Raw genomic sequence first — 23,823 nt, 5'->3', positions numbered from 1 at the left:
TACACATAAAAGATAATCCATGAACCAAGAACACAGTTTCAGATTGGAAGCCACTGAAACACTGGCTAGAGGTGTGACATTTTAGTGAACTTGAATAGAAAGAGTAGAACATAAGGGCGCATTGCACAATAATTCTTAGGGTTGTTAGAAAACAAGTCTTTTTGAAAACTTCTTAGCAAAATCTCTCCCCCTGTACACTGTGATGTCTGGTTCTCTATATATACATTTTTCCCTGTAAGAATTCTGTGTTTTTAAATTTAAATTTGTTTTTTAATTCATGTGGGCAGGCTAGTAAGAATTTTGCTAGGCTAGTAACTTGTGTTAATGTGTTTGTAATGCTGCATTCACTGTGTGTGTGTGTGTGTTGAACCACTTTTGCCTCAATCCAGAATGTCAAGGCTTCTACATAGTAGAGAGGGTTCCACATGCAAGTGCTTGAATGAAAAAATGGACAGCCAGGAACCATTCTTTTAAAATTGCCCTGGAGAAAAAAGTCCCTTCAGTGTTCCTTTATGTTTTGTTTTTTGCTTGTTTCTTCTTTTGTTTTAATCAAATGATTTTATTAAGAGTAGAGAAATGAACAGAATTCTTAATATATTTCTGGAGGTTTTTTATCTATTGTGAAAGAAAAAAACTTGATTTTCCACAGCACAGCAGCTTACAGTGATAAAATATTTAACACTTTACAGCAGTTTGATGTGTAACTTATTTGTGACAAATTAATTGCAAGTGCTGTTTTCATTTGGCTGTGCTGAGTAATTGGTTTCCCCCCCTCTGTTCTATCCTTAATTAGGTAAGAATGAAGAAATCTCAGCTGTACTTCATGCTGCTTCTCACCAAAGCCCATTGATTATTTGTATCACAAAGGAAGACCTGGCCAAGTACAACCTTTGAGTGACATTTGAATCTTGCCTGTGTTGCTCATTGATGATAGGATGTTTACTTTTAAGGCAGAAGACAAAGGACCAAGCCCTAAACCGCTGAGACTTTCTCAAGCATGTCTAAATTCTTATACATGGACAATTATTCTCTTGTGGTATTCAGGCCTGGGGTATTATGGTAGCCCATGATATCACATGAACAGACACATAGTTGAAAGGTAAGTAGGTGTATACAGGCAAGTATTTGCCTGGACACTCTTTATACAAAAGAACTATAATAGAGGGGGGAGGCTCAAATGAGGGCTCATTTAGTCCCAGTGTTAGTTTCACACAGTGGCCAACTAGGTGCCTATGGGAAGCCCACAAGCAGGACTAGCGTGCAAAATAGCACTCTCCCCACTTGTGTATCTGTGAGTGTGCTTTACATGTATATGATCATTCTCTGTAGGATTATCTGTGTACAGATGAGTGGCATTGCTTATCTATTTTTGATGGATATAAAACACCAATATAGAACAGCATATTAACACACACACACACACCAGTTTAAACCCATCAGTGACTGTAGCAGCAGCAGTGATACTAAAGAAAGTCCTGACAAAGTCTTTGCAGGAAGAACATTCTGTGGGCCTAGTGCTACTGCTGAAAAGGACTGGTTCCGAGTTCCCATGATGTAGTCTTCTAAAAAGGTTTGAACCAAAGCAAAGTCATATCCTGTGATGCAAGCCTACAACCAGCTGCGTGTGAATAGCAGAACCGGGGGGGGGCTAAACAATATCCAAGGACAATCCAAAAAACGTAATTTACATTGCTATACATAGAGCCACAGAATAACTCCATTGATGGGAAAGTGATGGGGAGATTGTTGCAGCCAGCTCTTTGGTTCAATCAGATGAACGTGCATTTGTTTACTTTCAAATAACTCCACCTCTCTGCTCCTGCTGACCCTCTTACTGATGTGGGCCCTGCTGGGAGGGGGTGGATGGACAAGGATGAAGAAGAGGAGGGGGAGGACACAGTGGAATGTTCAAGCCAGGAAGGGGCCGAGCAAGGAATTGGACTGGGGGGGCACCCAGGCTCCAGACTTTGACAGCTCAACCTCCACAGCTCCAGACATCCCTGTGGGGAGCCAACCTGACCAGTTAGTTGGCTCCCAGCCAGATGCTTCCCCTCTGCCCACGCCACCAGCAAGCAGTCCCTCTCCTTCAGTGGGGGAAGATGGAATGGAGACAGAGTCGCCACTCTCACCTCACACCAGGAGGTGGATGCGGCGGGAGATTCAACAGACAGTTGAGGTGGAGTCTTCACCTACGGGGGGAGCTCCCAACAGTGACAGTTGGCTCAAGCAAGCAGGGTGCCTGCCCAGCTTTACTTAAGCCGAGTCAGGAGGGGGAAATAGTTGCTGAGTCAATGTCTTAATACCACGACGTAGTGCCTAGTTAATCCTAGAGAGATGCTGAGTACTGAGTAAGCCGCAGTCAGATTCATGAAGCGCACTGAATTACTACAATAAAAGAAAAAACCACAGCCATGTCTGAATCTGAGTTCTTCGAGTTTGGGCAGGACACTTACGCTGTTTCTTCTTCTTACTATTCCAGTCATGACTACTGGTTGTCCCTCTAATCCCCTATTATAATCTTTTTTGCCTTCAACCATCTTGTTTCATATGCCCATGCCTATGTTTTCCTCTACCTGTCAACCCTCCCATGCAGTGGTGCTGCTAGCCACAGATTCGGGGTGAATATCTGGATACCTACCTCACTCTCAACAGAGAGGCCAGTTTTGCCTGTGGGCTTTGGCTCCCTATTCAATGTTCACTCCGCAGCAAACATAGGTTTGCTACTATATGATGAAGTGGACCAAAGAGAGCAGCTAAAAGGCAACACTTTTAGAACTGGCAAAGAAAACAATGGATGTTCTGAATCAGTGCTTGGCAGCTGTGCTGGACTGGATAAGGGTAAACAAGCCAAAACATACTCCAGACAAAACAGAAGTGCTATTGGTTGGAAGTTCTGCTGATTCTAAATTAAGTATTCAACATGTTCTAGATGGGATTACACACACACCCAAAGCATCAATATTGCATTTTGAGAGTACTTCTGGACCCACATGTGTGTTGGAATTCTCTATTGAGATGCGTAGCGGAGTTGCGTAGCGCTGCAGAACGGAGAGTATTGAGCGAGCTTAGTCTGTGTGTTTTTGAATCTTTGCTAAGATTCTACCTTCCCTGCAAATTAGTCAGACAGAGACTTTACGCTTTAAAATAAGAAACAACTACTTTATTCTGGAAGTACATGCTTGATAGGAAAGTGTTCTATATCTAGCTAACTGGCTATGCTGGAGCAGCCTGCACTGGTCCCAGTGCTGGCCCTCATCCTGGTTGAGAGGAGAGACAAAGAGAAGATGTCTGCTCCCCTCTCGAGAGAAAGAGAACACTGAGAAAGGCAGGAAGGAACTGGGATTCAACATTCCTTTGCTTATCAGCCTAGCAGGAAGGGGAGAGATGGCAGAGGATCAAAGAGATAGGTATAGCCTCAACCAGCAAGAGGTCTAGCTCTCTAGCTACCCTTATTAACCCCATGCAACCTCAACCCACCAAGTTGGAGTTGAACATCATACATTCCAACAATGTGCACCTCAATGCCCAGGTGAGGACAGTAGCCAAGAGCGCCCTTCACAAACTCTTTCTAATACATCAGCTGTGCCCTTTTCTGGAAGATCAGATTTGTCCTCAGTAATTCAGATTAGATTACTATTATACACTTTACACAGGGCTGCCGTGGATGCAGAATGCTTCTGCAAAGATTCTGTCAATAGCTGCCCAATCAGACTACATTACCAATCTTCTGTTGGTTTCAGTGGTTACCAGTTTACTTCCAATCCCACTTTAAGGATCTAGCTTTGAATGGTTTGGGCCAAAGTATCTCAGGAACTATACCCCCTTCATATGAGCTTGCCTGGGGCCTACATTTCATTTCAGAGTCTCTCCCTTAGGATTCACAGCTGGGAAAAGAACATAAGAAGAGCTTGCTGGATCAGGCTAGTGGCCCATCTAGTCCAGCATCCTGTTCTCACAGCCGCCAATCAGTTGCCCATGGAAAGCTTGCAAGCAGGACCTGAGTGCAAAGAGCACTCTCCTCTCCTGTGGTATCCAGCTTGCTCATTATAGTGCCCAAATTATGGAATGGAGAGAGGTATGCCCCACACCACCCCTCACTGCCTGCTTTCAAGTGTGTGGTAATTATGAATTTATTTAAGTGGATTTTGTTAGAATCTTGATTTTATTGTGTATTCTGCTACTTGGTTTTGCCTGTTAGCTTCTTTCTGTGTTTTTGTAGGTTGTATTTTTGTTTCTTAATTTGTGTTATATTAATTTTATGTAAGCTGCCTTGTGTTCCTTCTGTAAAATATTACAGACAGACAGACAGACTTTGTTGCCATGATGCTTTAATTAGATCCCAACTAAGAAGATATATCTGTCTCCTGTGTATTTGCACTGTCACAACCATAAAGGGACAAGACCTGTGATACTGAGATATATTTAAAATACCTTAAAATTACCACACACTATTTCACAGGTCTCAATGAAGCCTGTTAGAAGTAACAACAAAACTTAAGCAATAAAATGGATCACTTAATGTGCTAAAACACATGTTAATATATTTATTGGATAATCTCATTCTAAGCTGCCTTAAGTCATTCATGGGAAAAATGCAATAATAGTTTCTGTTTACAGAAAAGTTTTCATGGAGATGTTCAATGGATGTTTTCCTTGGAGGCAGTGCTAGTGTCTGTGTGTGTATGATTGCATGTGTGTATGTTTTATGAGAAAACATGATAAAAATACTGCCACTTGAGAATAGCAAACACGAAGTCACATACTTCAGGGCCATGAGTAGGCAATTTGTAATACGCTCATTCTGACAGGGAAAGAAGAAGAGCCCTCATATTATGCAGAGAAACAGACATACACATTCTCCACTAAGCACACACACAAATAAATAAACAAAAATAGAATATGGAGACTTATCATCAGAGTTTAACACATCAACACTGACATAACACAGTTTCCCAAAGACACTTAACACAGTTCAGTTACCATCCATCAGATATCTGCACAGTGCGACTGCATAGTTAAGCAGACAAACTACTTTTTAAAAACTTCCCCAAACAGTCAAGCACAGATAAAAAGGATACTAGACTATCTTATATACATACAGATATGCAGGTGAGAGAGCAGCTCCTACTTTCACAATTTCCCAGAGACACACATAAAGAAAATGTGTTCCTAATACTCACAAATGCACACATAGTTCCCAGAAAATAGAGAAGCACTCCCACAAACACTCATCTATACCCAGAAAACCACATGGAGGTCGTTATTGGACATGTAAGGCACACTCGGAACCACCTTTGCTTTCCAACGAAACGCAGAAAATCACCCGTCTTTCTACATTCACGCTGAAACGTGAAAGATGGGCAACTCCCACGCACAAACATACGGAGACACACACTCGGTATAGCTTGAACACAGCCACAGACACAGTCTCTTTCGCAAAACTACGGACAGGACACAGATAGGCAGTATGGAAACAGCAACATCATCATATCAACACAGTACTCGCAGGACCTAATAGTGTATTGCTATGTAGGATGGAAGCTAACACGAGGCGGCTCACAGTACAGTAGCGTTTAGTTTCTCTCTCTCTCTCTCTCTCTCTCTCTCTCTCTCTCACACACACACACACACACACACACACACACACACACACAATCCCCCTTTCTCGCCTTGCCCCACCCCTTACTCTTCCGAACCCTGTGCTAGTTGCGTCAGTTTCCAAGGAGCCTGACGTGCCAAGCAGGGAAAGGGAGCTGTCCAGCGGCTTTTGGTGCTGAAACTGCAGCAGCTCTGCCCGGCTCCCCTCCATCGCTGCTGCTAGCTTTCCTGGCACATTTTCTACCTAAGCAAGACCTTTCCTTCCCCCACACCCTCAAATGGTTTATTGACAGCGACTGTCGGCATTGGAGGCGGAGAGAAGCAAAGCTGGGCAACAACCTGAATTTCTCCTCCTCCTCCCTCGCAGCCGCTGCCGCCGCTTTTCTATCTTGGCTTTATTTATTTAAGGACTGAGCAGGAGGAGGAGGAGAGAGAATCACGTTCCACCCATCCTCCCTCGCCTCCGCCCTTCCTCAACATCCCCATTTGCACTGCAAAACTAGCCTTCGTTCCCATTGCATCCCAAGGAGGTAGCAACAGCCACATCATCACTGAAAGCCGGATGGGAGAACTGAGGGGAGGCTGATGAAAGGGAGAAGCCGAACGCTGCCCAGACGGTGGGAGCTGCAAGCAAAATACACCCTCCCCTCTTTTTTATCGCCTGGCTTTCGATCGCGCGCATCCTATTTCTAGAAAGCCTGCTTCTTTTTTCCTTCTTTTTTAAACCCAAAGGTGAGGATCCTATATTCATGTGGGTTTTCCCACCACCACCTCCTTTTCTTTTAAAGGCTTGCAATGGTTGAGCGTCAATGCCATTGAGCGAAAACAACCGTCAGAGAAATAGGACAGGGGAAGAGGAAGATGAACCTGGAGATGGTTGTAGTGGCGAAAAGGAAGGAGCCGTATGCATCAAAAGGAGATCCCTGCATCTGCTGAACGCACCTTTTCTTCCGCTTCAGCCACAATGGTCTGTACAGGCTGTCAATGCGTTTGATGATGACGTCCCTGTTTTGTGAAAGGGGAAAGGAAACGTGACAATGTAAGATCCACGTTCTCTTAATCAAAAAAGATAGAACCGATTTCTACGGATTATTTTTTTTTTTGCAAAGTCTAGGAGGAAAACAATTTGAGGAATAACTGAGATCCACGTTCCCTCCTCAATAACCCCTCCTTTTAAAAAATGCTTGTGTGTGTGGTCCAGACAGTTCCTAGAACGGGAGAGGGAAAACAAAATCCACTGAATTTGTTTATAAAAAAATAACCTCATTTAATACTCACTTCCTTTCAGAACTTTCTGTTCTGTTTCAACCTTTCTATTGAGAATATTTTAATAAAGTACCATTTAAAGTAATCTTTGAGGATTTAACATTGAGGGAGTGTTTTCCCTTCTCCCCCAAGAAATATGTGCATCTTTTTGTCAATGAAATCAATTTTGATATTACTGTTAATAATGATGATGACGATAGCAACAAGAACTCATTTTGCATTTTATTAATGATCTGCGCTGCTGATATTCCGTCAGAAGCACATTTTTAAAACGTTCCAACTAAATAAAAATAGTAATAAGGAGAAATACTTGACATGCCAAATACTGTTGAAAAAACTATATCTATATCTATATATCTTCACACCTTCTGGTGACCTGAATTTTCCCTTCCTCTCCCACTTCCTCCTGTTTTGGAGTTTCCAGTTGTTAGAAATTCCCACCACATTGTTTCTCTGAACTAACCTACCCAGCACTTTGGGTGGATAAGGCTTCTTTCCATTATTATTTCATTTCGTTTTTGTTTTTTTAAAAGAATTAATTGTGAGATTATTCATTTGAAAAAAAAGATGTCAGGAGGAGGAGCTTGGAAATTGAATACTTTGTTGTGTATGTGTGTTTTTAAACGGGTTTGCTGTGAAATATCCAAAAGATCTTCCTGCGCTTCCACTTGTTATTTAACAAGATCTTATAGAGAGAGAGATCGGTGAGTTTGGATAGGAGCAAGTAAAGGGAAACGGAAATTAAACAATCTAGTCCTCTTGTTCTTGGGCGCCCCCTGCCGACCCGATTTTTCCCACCCGTGCCTGTCTGAAAGGGAAGGCACATGTTAATACCAACCAGCGCGATCGTTTTATGGTACTGTTGCTACGGACTGCTGATCCCCAGACAGATGTTGCGCCATCAGGGTCTCCTCAAGTGCCGCTGCCGCATGTTGTTCAATGACCTGAAGTTCTTCCTCCTGCGGAGACCCCCTGCGCCCCCTCCGCCCTCGCCACCACCTCTCCTTCCCATGAACAGTGGAGACCAAACCTTGAGTTTGCAGGCTTCCAATAACAACACGCTGACCACACTCTATGGAGGGCGAAGGGGACCTTGGAGAGTGCCGGCTGCCGGGGGTGGTGGCGGAGGCGGAGGAGTGGGGGCAACAAGCCCTCAAGAAGAAGAGTGGGGAAATCCTGGAGAGGAAGAGCAGCCCGTGCTTATGATGAGCAGCGCCTCCTCCGAGGACTTGTGTAAAGGGAAAGCCGAGGATCGGTATTCGCTGGGGAGCAGCTTGGATAGTGGAATGAGGACCCCTCTCTGCAGGATCTGCTTTCAGGGCCCAGAGCAGGTGAGTGTGCCCGTGAGTGCATACAGTTGTTTAGGTGTGTGTATATATGTGTGTGTGAGAGAGAGAGCCAGAGAGACTGCCAAGTAGGTAAGTCTCTGCCCTTGCCCCCAAACGCACACAGAGTACTTCCCCCACTTCCCCGCCCCACACGTGTCCAAATTGGAAAGGCCCGTGACATTAGTTTACCAAGACTCATCTTACCCCCACCCCTCAGAGTGTTCCATTTATTTTTGGCTGTAGTGAAGTTTGGAGAGTAAAGAGGGAGAGGAGGACTCAGGGAGTGCAATGTTCCAACTTGGTAACTTTTGAAAATAAAACACAGCAGCTCCAGAACAAAACGCATACAGGTGCAGGTGCAGACACAGATGACAGAGGTGAGTAGAGAACACCCGCAAAGCATCACAAGGGCCCAGGGCTAATCCTCCCCTCTTCTCTGGCTAACCAGTAGTAACAGAGATAAAGTACAGGTAAAACACGCAACACCCCCCAAATTAAGGTCCACATGCATAGTTGTTCTACTGATGGAGTTTAATTACAGTTGTGCTAGTTCATGCCAAACCAAGGCTTACACTTCCCTACAACAGAGAAGTGAAAGAAGTGGTGAATGAAATTAAGTCTCATGAGCTGCGTTAAGTTCATGGACATGAACTGTGTGTCACTAATGTCATACTAAGATGCAAAACACAGACAAGTGTCATGCAGAGTTAAACTTTGCTGTTATTGCTTTCTTACTACTGATTTGGTGTTTTGTTTTATTCCTTGGTTTTCAAAACAGCGGGCACAGATTTTGTTTAACTGATGGTTTGTAGCTTGCTGGAGAAAGGCGGACTATACAGTTTCTCCTACATAGTATTTCATTTCAGGTGTATTGAAAAACTTCCAAACACCATGGGTTGTATCCAGATTTAGTCCAATAAATGAGACTGAATCCCCATTTATTTGAATGGGTCTGTTCTAACCCATCCAACCCCTTGATATTTCACATGTTGGAGAATATTGTCCCTGATGAATGTTCAGCATCTGAATTATCTCTGTGTGTCCAATTAATTAATTAATCAACACTGTCTCAGAATGGCTAACTTTTCAAATGCTAAAACATGCATGAACATCTTAATCAAAACCCTGAATCTCAGCACGGCTCAATCACCAAACATCTAAAGATTACAAATAAAGCAAAAATAAACAAAACAGCCAAACAAGTTAAAGAAATTAGATTTTAGAAAAATACTTTTCTAAGAAGTGTATTTAGAAACCATGACTACATAATGGTTTGTTAAAAATTAGCAATTGATATTGTACAACTGGACTTCCAAACTTTCATTTTTGGCATGAGAGATCACCCATCACAATCAGTGACACAGGTTGCATTCTAGATACAGTTTCTCTTACATAGTCTACAGGCATATGTAACTATGTTATTGTGCAACTCCTGTTTGATTTCACTGTATTCAGAGCAGGAGTGGTTTCTGTTATGGAAAGAAGAAAAAACAAAGGAAAGGAGGGGCAGATAAGCTTCCCTGAGTATATCAGTTTACAACAGAGGAAGTTAGGTAGAGAAGAGCACAGGTAAACGTAGGCAAGCCTAGCCAGCTGGAGGACTCTAACTCTATCTTCCTTCTGGAATACAAACAAAAGAACCCAAACAGGAGTTGCTCTTGCCCCACTTCCAACAGTTTCTATCTGGTTGTGTTCATTGACCACATTCTGGTGCACAGTGTATACATTTCAGTATTATTGAAATTACTGGAGCTGAGGTACTCTTTATTCCTTGCTGTATCATCATGGGCATTGCTTTTACATAGATATTCTCCAGCCCTGCTAGTGAATAATGCTATCTTAAGCTTTTATGAAGGGAAAGTGATGTTAGAGTGGCAGTATCTGTAGTGTATTATCAGAATATAAGGTTTATCTCTGTTGAGTCAGGGAGTCCCCTGGATTTGGACAATAAGGGTCCTACATTTGCCTGTTATATTTCATGGGCTGAGCTTGGACATCATGATCATTAAGCCTCAGTTTTGTGTCAGCAAAATGTGACTGTATAGAACTTCCCACAGCAAATCAAAATGATGAACAAGTTGAGGATGGTAAAACCCACTCAGTGCTAAAGATTTATGGAAAGAATAGTGGTGCTACTGTTTTTAAAAATCCATGTAACAGTTGAAAAGAAGAGCAAGAAACATGCTTCTGCAAGTAGCCCTTTGAAAAGTTGTTTGTGCTCTGTGAAATACCAGTGTCAAAGCAGTACTGTTTTAGAACCACAATCGTATACAGACGGCTGTCTTATATTCTGATTATAGCGGCCCACTGCAGTTTTGATTGTAAGGTTTCAGCTGCAAGGCAGTAGTGAGTGGATGCTTCAGCCTTGCAACAGACAGTATGTGTAACTGCATGTGTCTATGGGTAAGAGGATGAGGACTAAATGTTCTTTCATCTCTTCCAGAAATGGAGTAACTCCCCTAAGAGGAAAGGTTGCAGCATTTGGGACTTTTTTGTTTAGAGAAAAGGCGAGTCAGGCAACATGATATAAGTGTATAAAATTATGCACGGCATGGAAAAAGTGGATAGAGAAAAGTTTTTCTAACTCTTACATAACACTAGAACTTGTGGACATTCAGTGAAGCTGAATGTTGGAAGATTCAGGACAGACAAAACAAAGTACTTCTTCAGACAGAACATAGTTAAACTATGGAATTTGCTCCCACAAGAGGCAGTGAAGGCAATTTGGATGGCTTTAAAAGAGGATTAGACAAATCCATGGAGGCTATCAATGGCTATTAGCCATGATGACTGTCCTCTGCCACCATAGTCAGAGGCAGTATGCTTCTGAAAACCAGTTGCTGGAAGCTGCAGGAGGGAAGAGTGCTCTTGCACTCAGGTCCTACTTGCAGGCTTCCCATGGGCGTCTGCTTGGCCATTGTGAGAACAGGATGCTGGACTAGATGGGCCACTGGTCTGATTCAGCAGCCTTTTCTTATGTTCTTATAGTAAATAAAGCAGGTGTAAAACAATATTCCATGCATACATCTACTAGAGATTAAAGCCTTACCTGCACTATTTGCAGGCATAAATCCAACGTTGCAGGAAAGGTTGATGGATGCAGTGTGTCACCCAGAACTGGTACCTGACCTGACCTGATGCAGGCACCCATATAGCAAGCACTCTTATCATTACACTTCTGTCACCCAGACTTTATGGGCTCATTTGCCCACTGATGCACACCCGGGGGACCAACTAATTTGTACATCATGCAACAAACCAGTGGCTCAGTGCAGATCAACTGCACAATTGGCTACTAATACCAAACTGCAGATCTACGCTAATATAGGCACAACCTTATATGGAGGACAAAAATACTTTTTCTCCAGCAAATACAAATATAAGAAGGATACAGGATAATACATAACACGTTAAAACAACTGACAAAGCTTAACTACAATTCTGCACACAGAATGCACAGGGACTGCATCAACTAGGCAGAATACCAGTACTGGGAGAGGGGATGGAATTACACCTTTATCAAAGAGATTCAGAATCTGCTGAAAGACCTCTTTAGTACCCCAGCCACTATCCTGCCCTTTTACTGGAATGAGAGTTGGTTTGAGTGAAAATGCTTTATCTTAACTGGGTTGTTAGTACCATGGGCAAACCCCATCCTTAGCACAGCATATGTAGTTTTTGGTAGTAAAGATTCCATTCAGCATCCCAAACTCATGAAATTAGCCTTTACTTGCCAGGGGTTATCCTGCTTATGTTTCATGTAAAAGGCTGCTCATGCAGATTTTTATAGGAGATGACTTCTTTGCCTGGAGTTTGTGAAGTTGTATATAAAATTAATAAAAATCAGGATTTGCAGCAGTTTCTCCTTCTTCACAGTATGGAGCCTAGAGCTGATGTTATCCTATGAGTCTAAATGTTGTGGTCACCGTCTCCCTAGGATGAAAGAAGGAGGCAGCATTTTAGTAGTGCCTTGAGTCTAATGTAATGGCATGGGATGGAGCATGTTTTGAGGCCAAATAAGTACAATAGAAAAGTTCAGTACCTAGGAGGGGCAGTGAAGGGAGCTGATGTTCATGTAGTATCCAGAACATAGCTTAGTAAAGAGCTTCAGAATGGGGAATGGAAACTGAAGGGATCCTGCATGGCTTAACTTTGTTCAGGCATGGGAATGGTATCTGGAAAAACTGAAGTGGCCAGAGCCAAAATCTGAGTATCTGAACGCCTGGTCACACTTGGGAGGGCTTTGCAGGGTCTATACATAGGCTTTAACATGAAGGAATGTGGGTCATTCTGGCCCCTCCAGACTGATGTTTTTCTGCATTCTGCAACATGTCACTGATGCAATAATAGTGTGGTGGATTTATACTGGATTGTCCACACATCATTCAATTTTATAAGCTGTTCTGCAATGCTTCCCCTATGTTTCTGCATTATTGCTGTCGGGGGGGGGGCACTCTTGCATTTATAGTACAACAAATGTGGGACAAAAAAATTAACCGGAACATGCATGGTATAAAAAGCTTCAGGATTTCAGCAGGACATTATGGGACATGCACAGGCTGGAAATGTAGTAGTATAACTGCCCTGAAACCTTTGCAGGCACAAGTAGTATTGAAAATGGGATCACATAACTGCCCTGATACCATCATAAGCCCAAATCACCATGACTGAACAATAAAAAGGACATTTGGAGGGGACCCCATAACTCACTAGCAGAATGCATGTTCTGCATGAAGAAGGTCCCAGGTTCAATCCCTCATATCACCAGGTAAAAAAAGATCTGATAGTAGGTGATAGGAAAACCTTCTGCCTGAGAACCCAGGGAGCTACTACCAGCCAGAATAGGCAATACTGGGCTAGATGGGCAAATAGGCTGACCTGGTATAAGGCAGATTCCTATGGAAACAGGAGCTGAGCCAAGATCAAGCCTGAGGTTCCTTGGAAAGAAGAGGGGAACTGGGCAAGGAAACTGAGCAACAGAGGACAGACATCACAGTCACTGTGATGCTACCTCATCAGTGTTGACTCCAGAAAATACAGGAAGAGTCAGGGAGGTGTAGTGGATGTACTGTGTTGCTGGACCAAGGAGATGCAGGTTCAAATGTCCACTCAGCTATGGCATTCACTGAGTGACCTAAGGCCATTCATTCACTGTCAGCTTATCTTACCTCACAGGGTTGTTATGGGGGCAACACATAAACAGGTTAAGAAATCTGCATGCACACCATCCTGAGTTCCTTAGAGAAAGAATAGGATAAAATAATAAGATTTGAACATTCTGAGTATCACTTGTAGTCCTTAGTACATTAGCTTAGAAGTTTCAGTGGATTCCTTTTTCAGCATGTCAGTCTCTGAGTAATATTGCAACCAGAGAAGCAAGGCAGTGCCTTGGAAGTGAGATACAATTGACTGGATCTGCCCTGCTTCCTAGAAAAAGTACAGTAATTATTGCCCATTATTTGTTTTGACCAGCTGTCAGTATATATCAGTGCTATAGCTGGAAACAGCTCTCTGGCAGCTGCCCCATTTGCAGTTTGGAGCATCACTCTGGGCAATTCAACATTGTCAGACTCTGGACTGGTCTCATCCACCTTCGTTGATCATTGAAAGCTCTTCTAGATAGAAAGAGCTATTAAAGGCTTCCTGTTTGGGCTGAGAATTCACCTGCTGAAAAAACTGCCTTCTAGGCTCTAGGATGCTCTTTGGCTCTGACTCCTGGCTCAGCTGCTGGCTCCCCTCTGACAGCTGACACCAGACCTGACACCAGCACACATTTGTAAAAGACTCTGTGGTATTGGCAAGTCACAAATCTCTTAGAAGATATCACATAAAAGCACAGCTATGGCATGCAGGGCCCTGGGTGGGAGCGCCAGAGGCAGCGGTTGCTGTCCTGGGGCTAGGACCTAGTGCTGAAGAGTCCATACCTCAATGGTAGTACAGAAGGTCCCAGGTTCAATCCCTGGTGACTCCAGGTAGGGCTGGAACAGTGAAATCCTGGAGAGCTACTTCACAGATGATACTGAGCCAGTCTGTGTAGATGATACGGAGCTAGCTGTGCCAATGATCCTATTCAGCATAAGGCAGAGTCCTATGTTCCTGGTACCTGCTTAGTGTTCCTCCTGTACCTGTGCACACAACCAGAGTGCTGATTGGCAGGATCAGACAGTTAGCCAGAGGATAAATTACCCCTGAGACACAGTCTTTGTTGACAGCTTCTGTAATTGATGGTTTTAGCAAAATGCCTTAAGATGATTTAAAAACAACCCCCCCTCTTTGTTTAAATACACCTTTTTTCCCGCCATCAGAAAAATTATACCTCCTCACAAAATTTTATTTCTTTTTTACACTTTAAGAAAGCCACGCTTTGGAAGATACATGCAATTATTCCTCTTGTTTATCTTGCATAATTCATCTTTACAGAGGTACACAAACTGTTTATCTTTCTGCAGTAGTCCAGGAAAGATGAAATCTATCAACCGTGTCTTTTGGTGTGTGTATGCAGAAAATGCAATCAGTGTTAAAGCAAATAGTCTGTTTTAGAGAACACCGGAGCTTTAAGATAATTACAGCACAATCCTATGCATGTCTGCCAAAATTGTGGACCAGGAGCTCCCAGGCACCCCCCACTACAGGCAGCATGGGCTTAAATAAGCCTGCCTGCCTCATGTACCTGTCATATTAGCATGTCAGTAAGCACACCCCATGCAATGCACTTGCATGCCTGCCATCAACCAAAATGGCAGTGGGGGCGTCCCTAAATGGCTGACGCCCCCACTGCCATCTTGGGTGATGACAGGCATGCACACACAGCACACAAGGTGTGCACACTCACACCACAGGAATTTGGGGTAGGCCTATATAAGCCCCGCATTGCCTGTATCAGGAATGGGTGTTGGGGTGAACAATTATGCAGGCCCAGGCAGGCATAGCTTTGTAGTCTCAATGTTTGGATGAGATGATGGTGTCAGGAGGAGAGGTCTGGATTTGTTAGGCACTGCGGAACATTTTGGGACAAGCCAGGTCTGTACAAAAAGGATGGGCTCCACTTGAACTGGGATGGAACCAGACTGCTGGCACTTGAAATCGAAAAGGTAGAAGAGCAGCTTTTAAATGGATTGATGGGAAAAGCTGACAGGACCTGAGGAGAGTCCGGTTCAGAACAAATGTTCCCACTGGGATAAAGACTAAAAGATGATGACATTTTAAATGGGGTAGGCCCAGAACTAGGCACTGTGAGTGTAGAGGCAACAGATAGCAATCCAGAGAGGCAAAAATGCTACAGACCAAATGAAAAGTGCCTAAGATATTTGAAGAGAGAGACTATATACGGGTGTCTATATGCTAATGCTAGAAGCCTCCAAGCCATGATGGGAGAACTAGAGTACTTGGTCTTAGAGGACAGCATTGATATAGTCAGCATAACGGAAACCTGGTGGAATGGAGAAAACCAGTGGGACACTGTTATCCCTGGATATAAACTATATCAGAAGGATAGGGAAGGAGGTGTTGGAGGTCGTATTTTACTCTATATGTAAAAAAGGACACTGAATCCAGCAAGCTAGAAACCCCAAAAGAAGCAGACTCCTCCACAGAATCATTGTGGGTGGTGATATGGTGTCTCAAGAGTAATTAAGTGCTGGAGACATTCTACTGTCCCCCCGACCAAATGCTGAGGGAGATCTTGAGATGAAAAATGAAACTGAGAAAACATCCAAACTAGGAAATATTGTAGTAATGGGTGACTCCAACTACTCTGGCATAGACTGTCTACATACATGTTCCAGTCATGACAAAGAATTAAAATTTCAAGATACCCTAAATGACTGTGCCCTAGAATACAGTCCAGAAATGACCAGAGGGATGGTAACCTTGGATTTAATCTGAAGTAATAGCTGGGGCCTGGTGCTAGATGTAAATGTTGTCAAACCAACTGACAGTGACCATAGTGCTATTAAAGTAAACATACATGTAGATGGACAATTGCCAAGAAAAGTGAAGATGGTCACATTTGACTTCAAAAGAGGAAACTTCCACAAAATGAAGGGGATTGGCAAAAAGAAAATTGAAAGGTAAAGTCCAGAGGATCAAATCCTCCAAAATGCTTGGGAGTTGTTTAAAAACACAATTTCAGAAGCTCAACTGTAGTGATTACCACAGATCAGGAAAGGTATCACCAGGGTCTAGAGGATGCCAACATGGTTAATGAGCAGAGTCAAAGAAACCATTAGAGGCAGGAAGGCTTCCTTCAAAAGTGGAAGTTTTGTCTGAATGACGAGAATAAAAAGAAACACATACTCTGGCAAAAGAAATGCAAGAAGACAATAAGGGATGGTAAAAAGGAATTTGAGGAGCACCTTGCTAAAAATATAAAAACCAACAACAAAAATTCTTTAAATACATTCAAAGCTGAAGACCAGCTAGTGAGATAGTTGGACCCTTGGGTGACAAGGGAGTCAAAGATGTGCTAAAGCAGGACAAGGAGACTGAGAAGAAGGACTGAGTGAATGAGTAGTAAAATGGCAAATGCAATTCAGTATAAACAAGTGTAAAGTTATGTATATTAGAGCAAAGAAAAGCTTAATTTCACATATATGCTCATGCGGTCTGAACTGACCAGGAACAAGACCTTGGGGTTATACAGTGGATAGCTCAATGAAGATGCTGTACCAGTATGTGGCAAATTCCATGCTAGGGATCATTAGGGGAAAGTATTGAAAATAAAACTGCCAATATAATGCTGCATTTTAAATATGGGGTACAGTTCTGGTCACCTCACCTCAAAAAGGATATTGTAGAGCTGGAAAAGGTTCAGAAAAGGGCAACCAAAATGACCAAGGGGATGGATCAACTCCCCTATGTGAAAAGGTTGCAGCATTTGGGGCTTTTTAGTGTAGAGAAAAAGTGAGTCAGAGGTGACATAATAAAAGTGTATAAAATTATGCATGGCATAGAGGAAGTGGATACAGAAAAGCTTTTCTTCCTCTCACATAATACTAGAACTTGTGGGCATCCAATGAAGCTGGAGATTGGAAGATTCAGTGTTACACTAGAATTTCAGGTTCATTTCCTGCTGGTTGAGAAAACCCAATCACTCAAACAACAGAGACTCAGAATAGCCAACCAAGGCCCTTTTATTATACGTTTTGCAAAGCGGAGATCTCACAGTGACTCGTGTCAGTCTATGAGATCTGACGCATACATGATTTTACAGGCAGTTATACACTTTGGTTCCAAGAAGTTGGCAGTACACACAAATTCTGAAGGTGGGGGTTAGTCATGCTCTGTACTTTTGCACTGTAGCTACAAGATAAGCAAATTGCAACGTCTAAATCTCTCATTGTATTCTTCACAGTTTTGCTGACTTCTAGCAAATGGTCAATGGCCTCATGTTGCCAACTTACCAAAGATCATTGTCATCTTTCTAACGTGTTGTCAGCATTTCTATAGGTACAGGAAAGTTTTTAATTCAAACTTCAGTGTAACAGTCCTCCCCCAAAAGCATTTAGGGCAGGGAAACCGTTAATTTCCTCTTGTAGAGAACTCTGTTACACTAAATGCTTGAACCACCTTTTAGCTTAAATGGCTAACTTCCCTAGGTTTTCTAACACAAGAAGGTTTCACTGTCCTGAATGCTTTTTCCATTAATTCAGGCCAGAAAACTTCATATGCGTGCGTGTGTATCTGCAGGTATGCTTTTAATTGGCATTAAAGACAACTAGGGTTCTTTCTAACGAATAATGGAATTCACTGTAGGTGAGGGAAATTTGCCAAAGGACAAAATAACAATTATGCAGAATATTTATGCTGTAGCTTTAATTTTGTATCTTAATTTCTGCCCTTGTTTTCCTTTGCACAAAACCTCTGGAACGCATTACCAGTCATATTATCAAGCGGGGGTATATGTGAGAGTTGGGGTGGAAGCTATAGCTCTTGGCCTTGCACCTCCTAGATTCCACTTGAACCAAAATAGAGTTAGCCAAGCTATTACACTTCCCCCGGCGAAGGGCATCATACAGATGTTCTTTCACCTCTCAGCCACTGTCTTGCCCCCAGACTCCAATGCTGACTTCCAGTGGTGTCACTGTGCCTTTTGAGTTTAAATCCATTTTACAAGGGCCATTAAGACAAAGACTAGAATTAAAATATCAGAATCACCACAATGGGGTGCACTATAAGAATTAAACCTCCTTTGACGTCTTCACCCCCAACCAAAGAGAAAATTCCACCATCTGTGTGTCTCTATCTATAATGTAAATGTCTATATAGCAATCATGTGCTATCTGACGTGTAGCTTGTTCTCTCATTTGTTTAACTGCCTCTAATTGTTTCTGTAACATAGGATGAGAAAGTAACTTCTAGAAATCAACTAGGCCGTAACCTAATGCAATGGGTTTGAGGTGTTGAAACAGATCTATTCTCTGGATGGTCCATACAGGGACTTTAAATGAAAAATCACATCCTGCTATTTCCTCAATACCACAAAAGCATCCATTGATATATCTTGGCATAGGTTGTATATAACACTTATCAATAACAACATAATCACAATGCATAAATGATTACATTCAACATTACAATTGAAATAAAACAAGTATTATGGCCTTAAAATACACTGCAGGTTTGTACAAAATTCATCTTCAAAAAATCAGATAGTCAGTTTAATTGATCAGTCTGTGGGTTGCTAATGCTAATCAGAAATTCAAATGATGGGAAAAACAGTTTATTGCAGCAGCTTTCTTTCTGGAAGGAAAAAGTACGAAGACTGTATTTCTCAGAACCCACCTTCCCCCATGTGACTTTTAGAAATGCCTTTTCTCCCACTGGCATGTCGGGGTGGGAATTCATCAAATCCTTTAAAAACAGTCTTTCTGAAGAAAACAAAGCATCAGGGTCCAATAGTTGAAAAGGCATCTGTGTTTCTTTGCCTTAACTGCTTACAATGCTATTCATAAAGTTCATGAAATATAATACAATGCACAATATAAATAAAAAATAACCTTGATATCTTTCCCTGAGGACCTTTTTCTTTAGCCTCAGAGATTTACATATCCATTTGGTCATAATTAAAGACAAACCCTATTTCAAACACTCTTTTATATGGCATCTGTAACATTCTCTCACATTATAAGACCCAATATAGAATCACCCATTATTTGAATGAGGCATGGAAACATGTGTATGATTCATGCATGTTCTCACATAGATAGCCAAACACTAAGTTGTAATGTTGTTTTTCCACATCATTATTATTGTACACATCTGTACATCTTGGCCTTCAACATTTAGAAACAGATCTCTACTAAAAGAAAAGGAGGGTAAAACCCTCATGCACCTTTATATTTACACCTTTTGCAGCCTTGTATACAGGCCATTAGTAGTGAAAAAGATACAATTTAGAAAGGTTTCTGACAGACAGACACACAACATGTTTCCCTAGCTTCTGATCATATGCAGAGGTTGTTAGAAAGATACAAAAATACTGGGAGAAACAGGAAAAGGAGCCCCAGAGAGGAAGGCCTTTTACAATTTCCCAAATTCTTCTCGTTGGTCATGACTTGGCTGAAAAGAATTAGCATGATTAAAACAAAATATGCATATCACACCCTTTTAAACTGTGCCCATTGAAGAATACCATATTACTGTACATCCTGGGCAATGAAGTCCTGAATTAGGATGCATGCACACAACTAGGACTGGAGGGAGAAAACACATCAAGCAGTTTGTCCTTCCACTGCTTGACTACAAAACTTGTACCTTCAATGAGGCCCAAAGAAAATACTTAGTTCTACAAGCATCTTTTTGTGTAATGCATTTGAATCTAAAATTCCATTCCCCAATTTTGTGCTTCCATTTGTACCATGTTAGGGAATTTTCACCAGTGAACACCCTGTTTGCAGATCAACTGCTCTGAGTTCCTTGTTACTCAACTTATCAAGGACTGCATGCAATAACACATTTACATCAGTGCCAAAATTTTGTACACACAAAGTGTGACAATTAAGAAAGCAACTCCCTGTTGGAATCAGAGCTTTGCAACTTATCCATTTGCATACAGATGGTATCAGAAACCAGCTGTTATTTTGGAAGCCTAATTATATTAATTTTCAAAGTAAATTAAAGGTCTGGATAGACTCTTCCTGAAGCTAGAAGCTCTATACTTTGAGTCTTGTTTTGATTCAAAGGCTGTTTGCCAGCAAGAGATTGTTCCTTTGGAAAAGAATGTTCTTACACAGATTGGAGAAAACAGCTTTATGAAACTTTCTTAAATTACCAAAATATACTTATACTTTAAACCAAACAATAAAAAAACTTCTTGATCATTTACAAATGCATACAAAAGATATAACAAATTATATCAAGTTGCATAGAGCTGCTTTGCTCTTTTGGCTGCATGCCCACCAAATGGGGGGAAAAGGAGGGGTTATAGACACATACAAGAGGACGAGCTTCAGTGTGAGAACTAAACCCCGTACTAGATCAGAGGGAAAAAACTCTTAACATTATTTTTTCTTCTTCTCCCTTAAAAACAACTCACTAATTTGCTCAAAACATTCCTTATCCATCACAAACTGACTTTTGAACCTGTTCACTGTCTTTCTATGTATCTCAAGACCTTATGTCTACATCCTGTATGCCTAAATCTTTAAAGGGGTGATGTCACTATGCTTTTGCCTGCTTTAAGGAAGTTCAAAACTTCCAGAACCATTTCTCTATACTCCCTTTCTTCAGCCTCAGTCAAATGGAGGCGCTCTATTTCAAAGGCTTCCTCTACCTGAGTCCTGACTTTTCTTGCATTATAAGTCTCCAGACAGCTGCAGCACTTTTGCCATAGCTTAAAAATCTCCAACACAAAAAGTCAAATGCAGAAAATACAACAGTGCATCAAAATAAATTCAAGCATGAGCCACCTTCAAATGCCATGAAACACACCTTCTTAAGAGGAAGGGATCTCTTGCTAGAGACAAAACAAACGCTTTTGCCCTGAAATTTGCTCAAATGGTGCATATATTCAACCCAAGAAATGCAGGTCCAAAACAAAATAAAGCAAAACCTAGGAGAAAGAGCAAGAAAGCACCACAAAATTACTTGGGTGCATGACAGCATCTATCATTAACATCCTGACTCATTCATAACCTTAAAGTTAAAAAAGCAAAGGACCTTATTACTATAAGAGGTGAAAGGCAAATAAGATTACCTATCCTGTGCCCAGAATGAGCAGTTGTATACAGCCAAAGCTATGTGGAAGAGCTCTAATCCAAAACCAGGAAGAAATCTCTTGGTCTCAAGGTTTTACACCGAGACCCAGAGTCTCCTCGGCTCTCCCTGCAGCTTTTCATGCATTCCTTGAGAGCATAGTACATGTGTGGGAGCTCTGGTGTTCCTCAGCCTCCCTCCTTTTTCTACCTTCAAGCCTCGGTTTTAAAATACTTTCCCCCCCTCTTCTTCTCCTACCAAGGAGGGCATGAAAGTCTGGCAAATATCTCTTGTTCCTTTTCTTCTCTTCAAGTTTTGCTTTAAATGAACAAAGCAAATCTCTTCATACCAACTTAAAAGATTACTAAACGCAAATTAAATTCTTTGAATCTTGTACCAAACAAGGGCATCAAACAAAAATAGAACACCTGAACGGCACAGCCGATCCACGCAGCAAGAAAAACAACAACAACATATTTTAGGAAGTGACAATACAGGGAGGAAACTTTTCCCTTCTACCATTCCCACAGACACTCAGGGAAACCTTCACACGTTCACACATGAGTACTTAATTCATACACGTCTGTTTAAACAAAATCATTCTCACTTCCCTGGAAAATACTACACATACAGGAGCCAAACAACCGAATTCATTCCACATCTTATGCCCAACCATCCTTTTTCTTCTTCGCGACGCCTGCTCTCAATTTCCGGGTTTTTCACCTGTTTCCCTAAGAAAAATCTAACTCATCTTGTGTTCACCACTCAGAGTTAATTGGGAGTTTCCACATTCCCCAGGATCCCTTGAGCTTTTCAGCAGGCCGTCATCCACACCTCCCTCTCCCACATACATTGGTAATGCTTCTAACAGGGGAAAATAATGAGCGTTGGTTCATCTGAGTCTTTATGGGAGCCCTCGATTAATACTCACGTAGTGCTTGCTCTCCGTCTGCCCGGCCCTAGGGACAGGTCAAAACGACCTGAAGCGCTTTTACCCTAGTTCTCCGGCGCGGCCCAAGCACTCGCAAGGTTAACCAGAAGAAGGTCCACCCAGGGACGCCAAAACTGTTACACTAGAATTTCAGGTTCGTTTCCTGCTGGTTGAGAAAACCCAATCACTCAAACAACAGAGACTCAGAATAGCCAACCAAGGCCTTTTATTATACATTTTGCAAAGCGGAGATCTCACAGTGACTCGTGTCAGTCTATGAGATCTGAAGCATACATGATTTTACAGGCAGTTATACACTTTGGTTCCAAGAAGTTGGCAGTACACACAAATTCCGAAGGTGGGGGTTAGTCATGCTCTGTACTTTTGCACTGTAGCTACAAGATAAGCAAATTGCAACGTCTAAATCACTCATTGTATTCTTCACAGTTTTGCTGACTTCTAGCAAATGGTCAATGGCCTCATGTTGCCAACTTACCAAAGATCATTGTCATCTTTCTAACGTGTTGTCAGCATTTCTATAGGTACAGGAAAGTTTTTAATTCAAACTTCAGTGTAACATCAGGACAGACAAAAGAAAGTACTTCTTAATGCAGAGCATAGTTCAACTATGGAATTCCCTCCCACAAGAAGCAGTGATGTCCACCAACTTGGATGGATTTAAAAGAGGATTAGACAAATTCATGGAGAAAAAGTCTTTCAGTGGCTGCTAGCATGATGGCTACACTTGGCCTCCATAGGCTGAGGGAGTATGATTCAAAATACCAGTTGCTGGAAAGTGCAGGAGCGGAGAGTGTCCTTTGCACTCATGTACTGCTTGTGGGTTTCCCATGGGCGACTCGTTGGCCTCTGTGAGAACAAGATGCTGGACCAAATGGCCAACGGCCTGATCCAGCAGGCTGTTCCTATGTTCTTTCTTGTTTTTATATGCCTTTATATTATTGTTTTACACCACATTTTTGTTTTAATTATACTGTCTATTGCTTTTATGTTGCACACTTAGAGATTTTTAAAATATTAAGTTGTTTATAAGTGCTACTGTCATGTGGACCCTAAAAAGTTACCTCCAAGGGAATGGGCCCTCAACAGGAAAAAACATACAAACCTATTCATTAAACAAAGATAGCAGAAGGGACAATGTTTTGGAGCATGGTGGAAAAGGCCTGGTGTAGGCCATGTTGTAATTTCTAGCATGTAGACAATTTAATTTCAGAATATAGGAACTTTTTTTTCATGACTGATGATATGGGATGAGATGGTAGTTTGTGTGTAGGACAGGGCTTTGGCTGCAACTATGTATTGGGGCCCTCAAATGATGCTTTAGCCCCGACCTACTTACACCCAAGAGAACATGCACAGAGTTGCACTGTGAGTAGTTAGAATCATAGATGCATAGAGTTGGAAGGGGCCTACAAGGCCATCGAGTCCAACCCATAGAATCATAGAATAGTAGAGGTTATTCTGGTGTCATTATGCTTAATGGTCTCT

General features: G+C 42.0%; 1 protein-coding gene across 1 annotated transcript in view; it reads left to right on the top strand.

Moving 5' to 3' along the window:
* The first annotated feature begins 7,688 nt into the window (after window positions 1-7,688).
* MARCHF4 (membrane associated ring-CH-type finger 4) overlaps window positions 7,689-23,823 on the top strand; it is a 179,408-nt gene continuing 163,273 nt past the window's right edge. Inside the window, exon 1 of the mRNA XM_061609225.1 lies at window positions 7,689-8,195. Coding sequence (XP_061465209.1) covers window positions 7,689-8,195 — 507 coding nt within the window. The remainder of the gene's footprint in view (window positions 8,196-23,823) is intronic.

Source organism: Rhineura floridana, chromosome 2 (assembly GCF_030035675.1).
Source record: "Rhineura floridana isolate rRhiFlo1 chromosome 2, rRhiFlo1.hap2, whole genome shotgun sequence".
Classification (NCBI taxonomy): Eukaryota; Metazoa; Chordata; class Lepidosauria; order Squamata; family Rhineuridae; genus Rhineura; species Rhineura floridana.
Note: the sequence above shows the minus strand (reverse complement) of the source record. Positions and strands in the feature narration are given on the sequence as shown.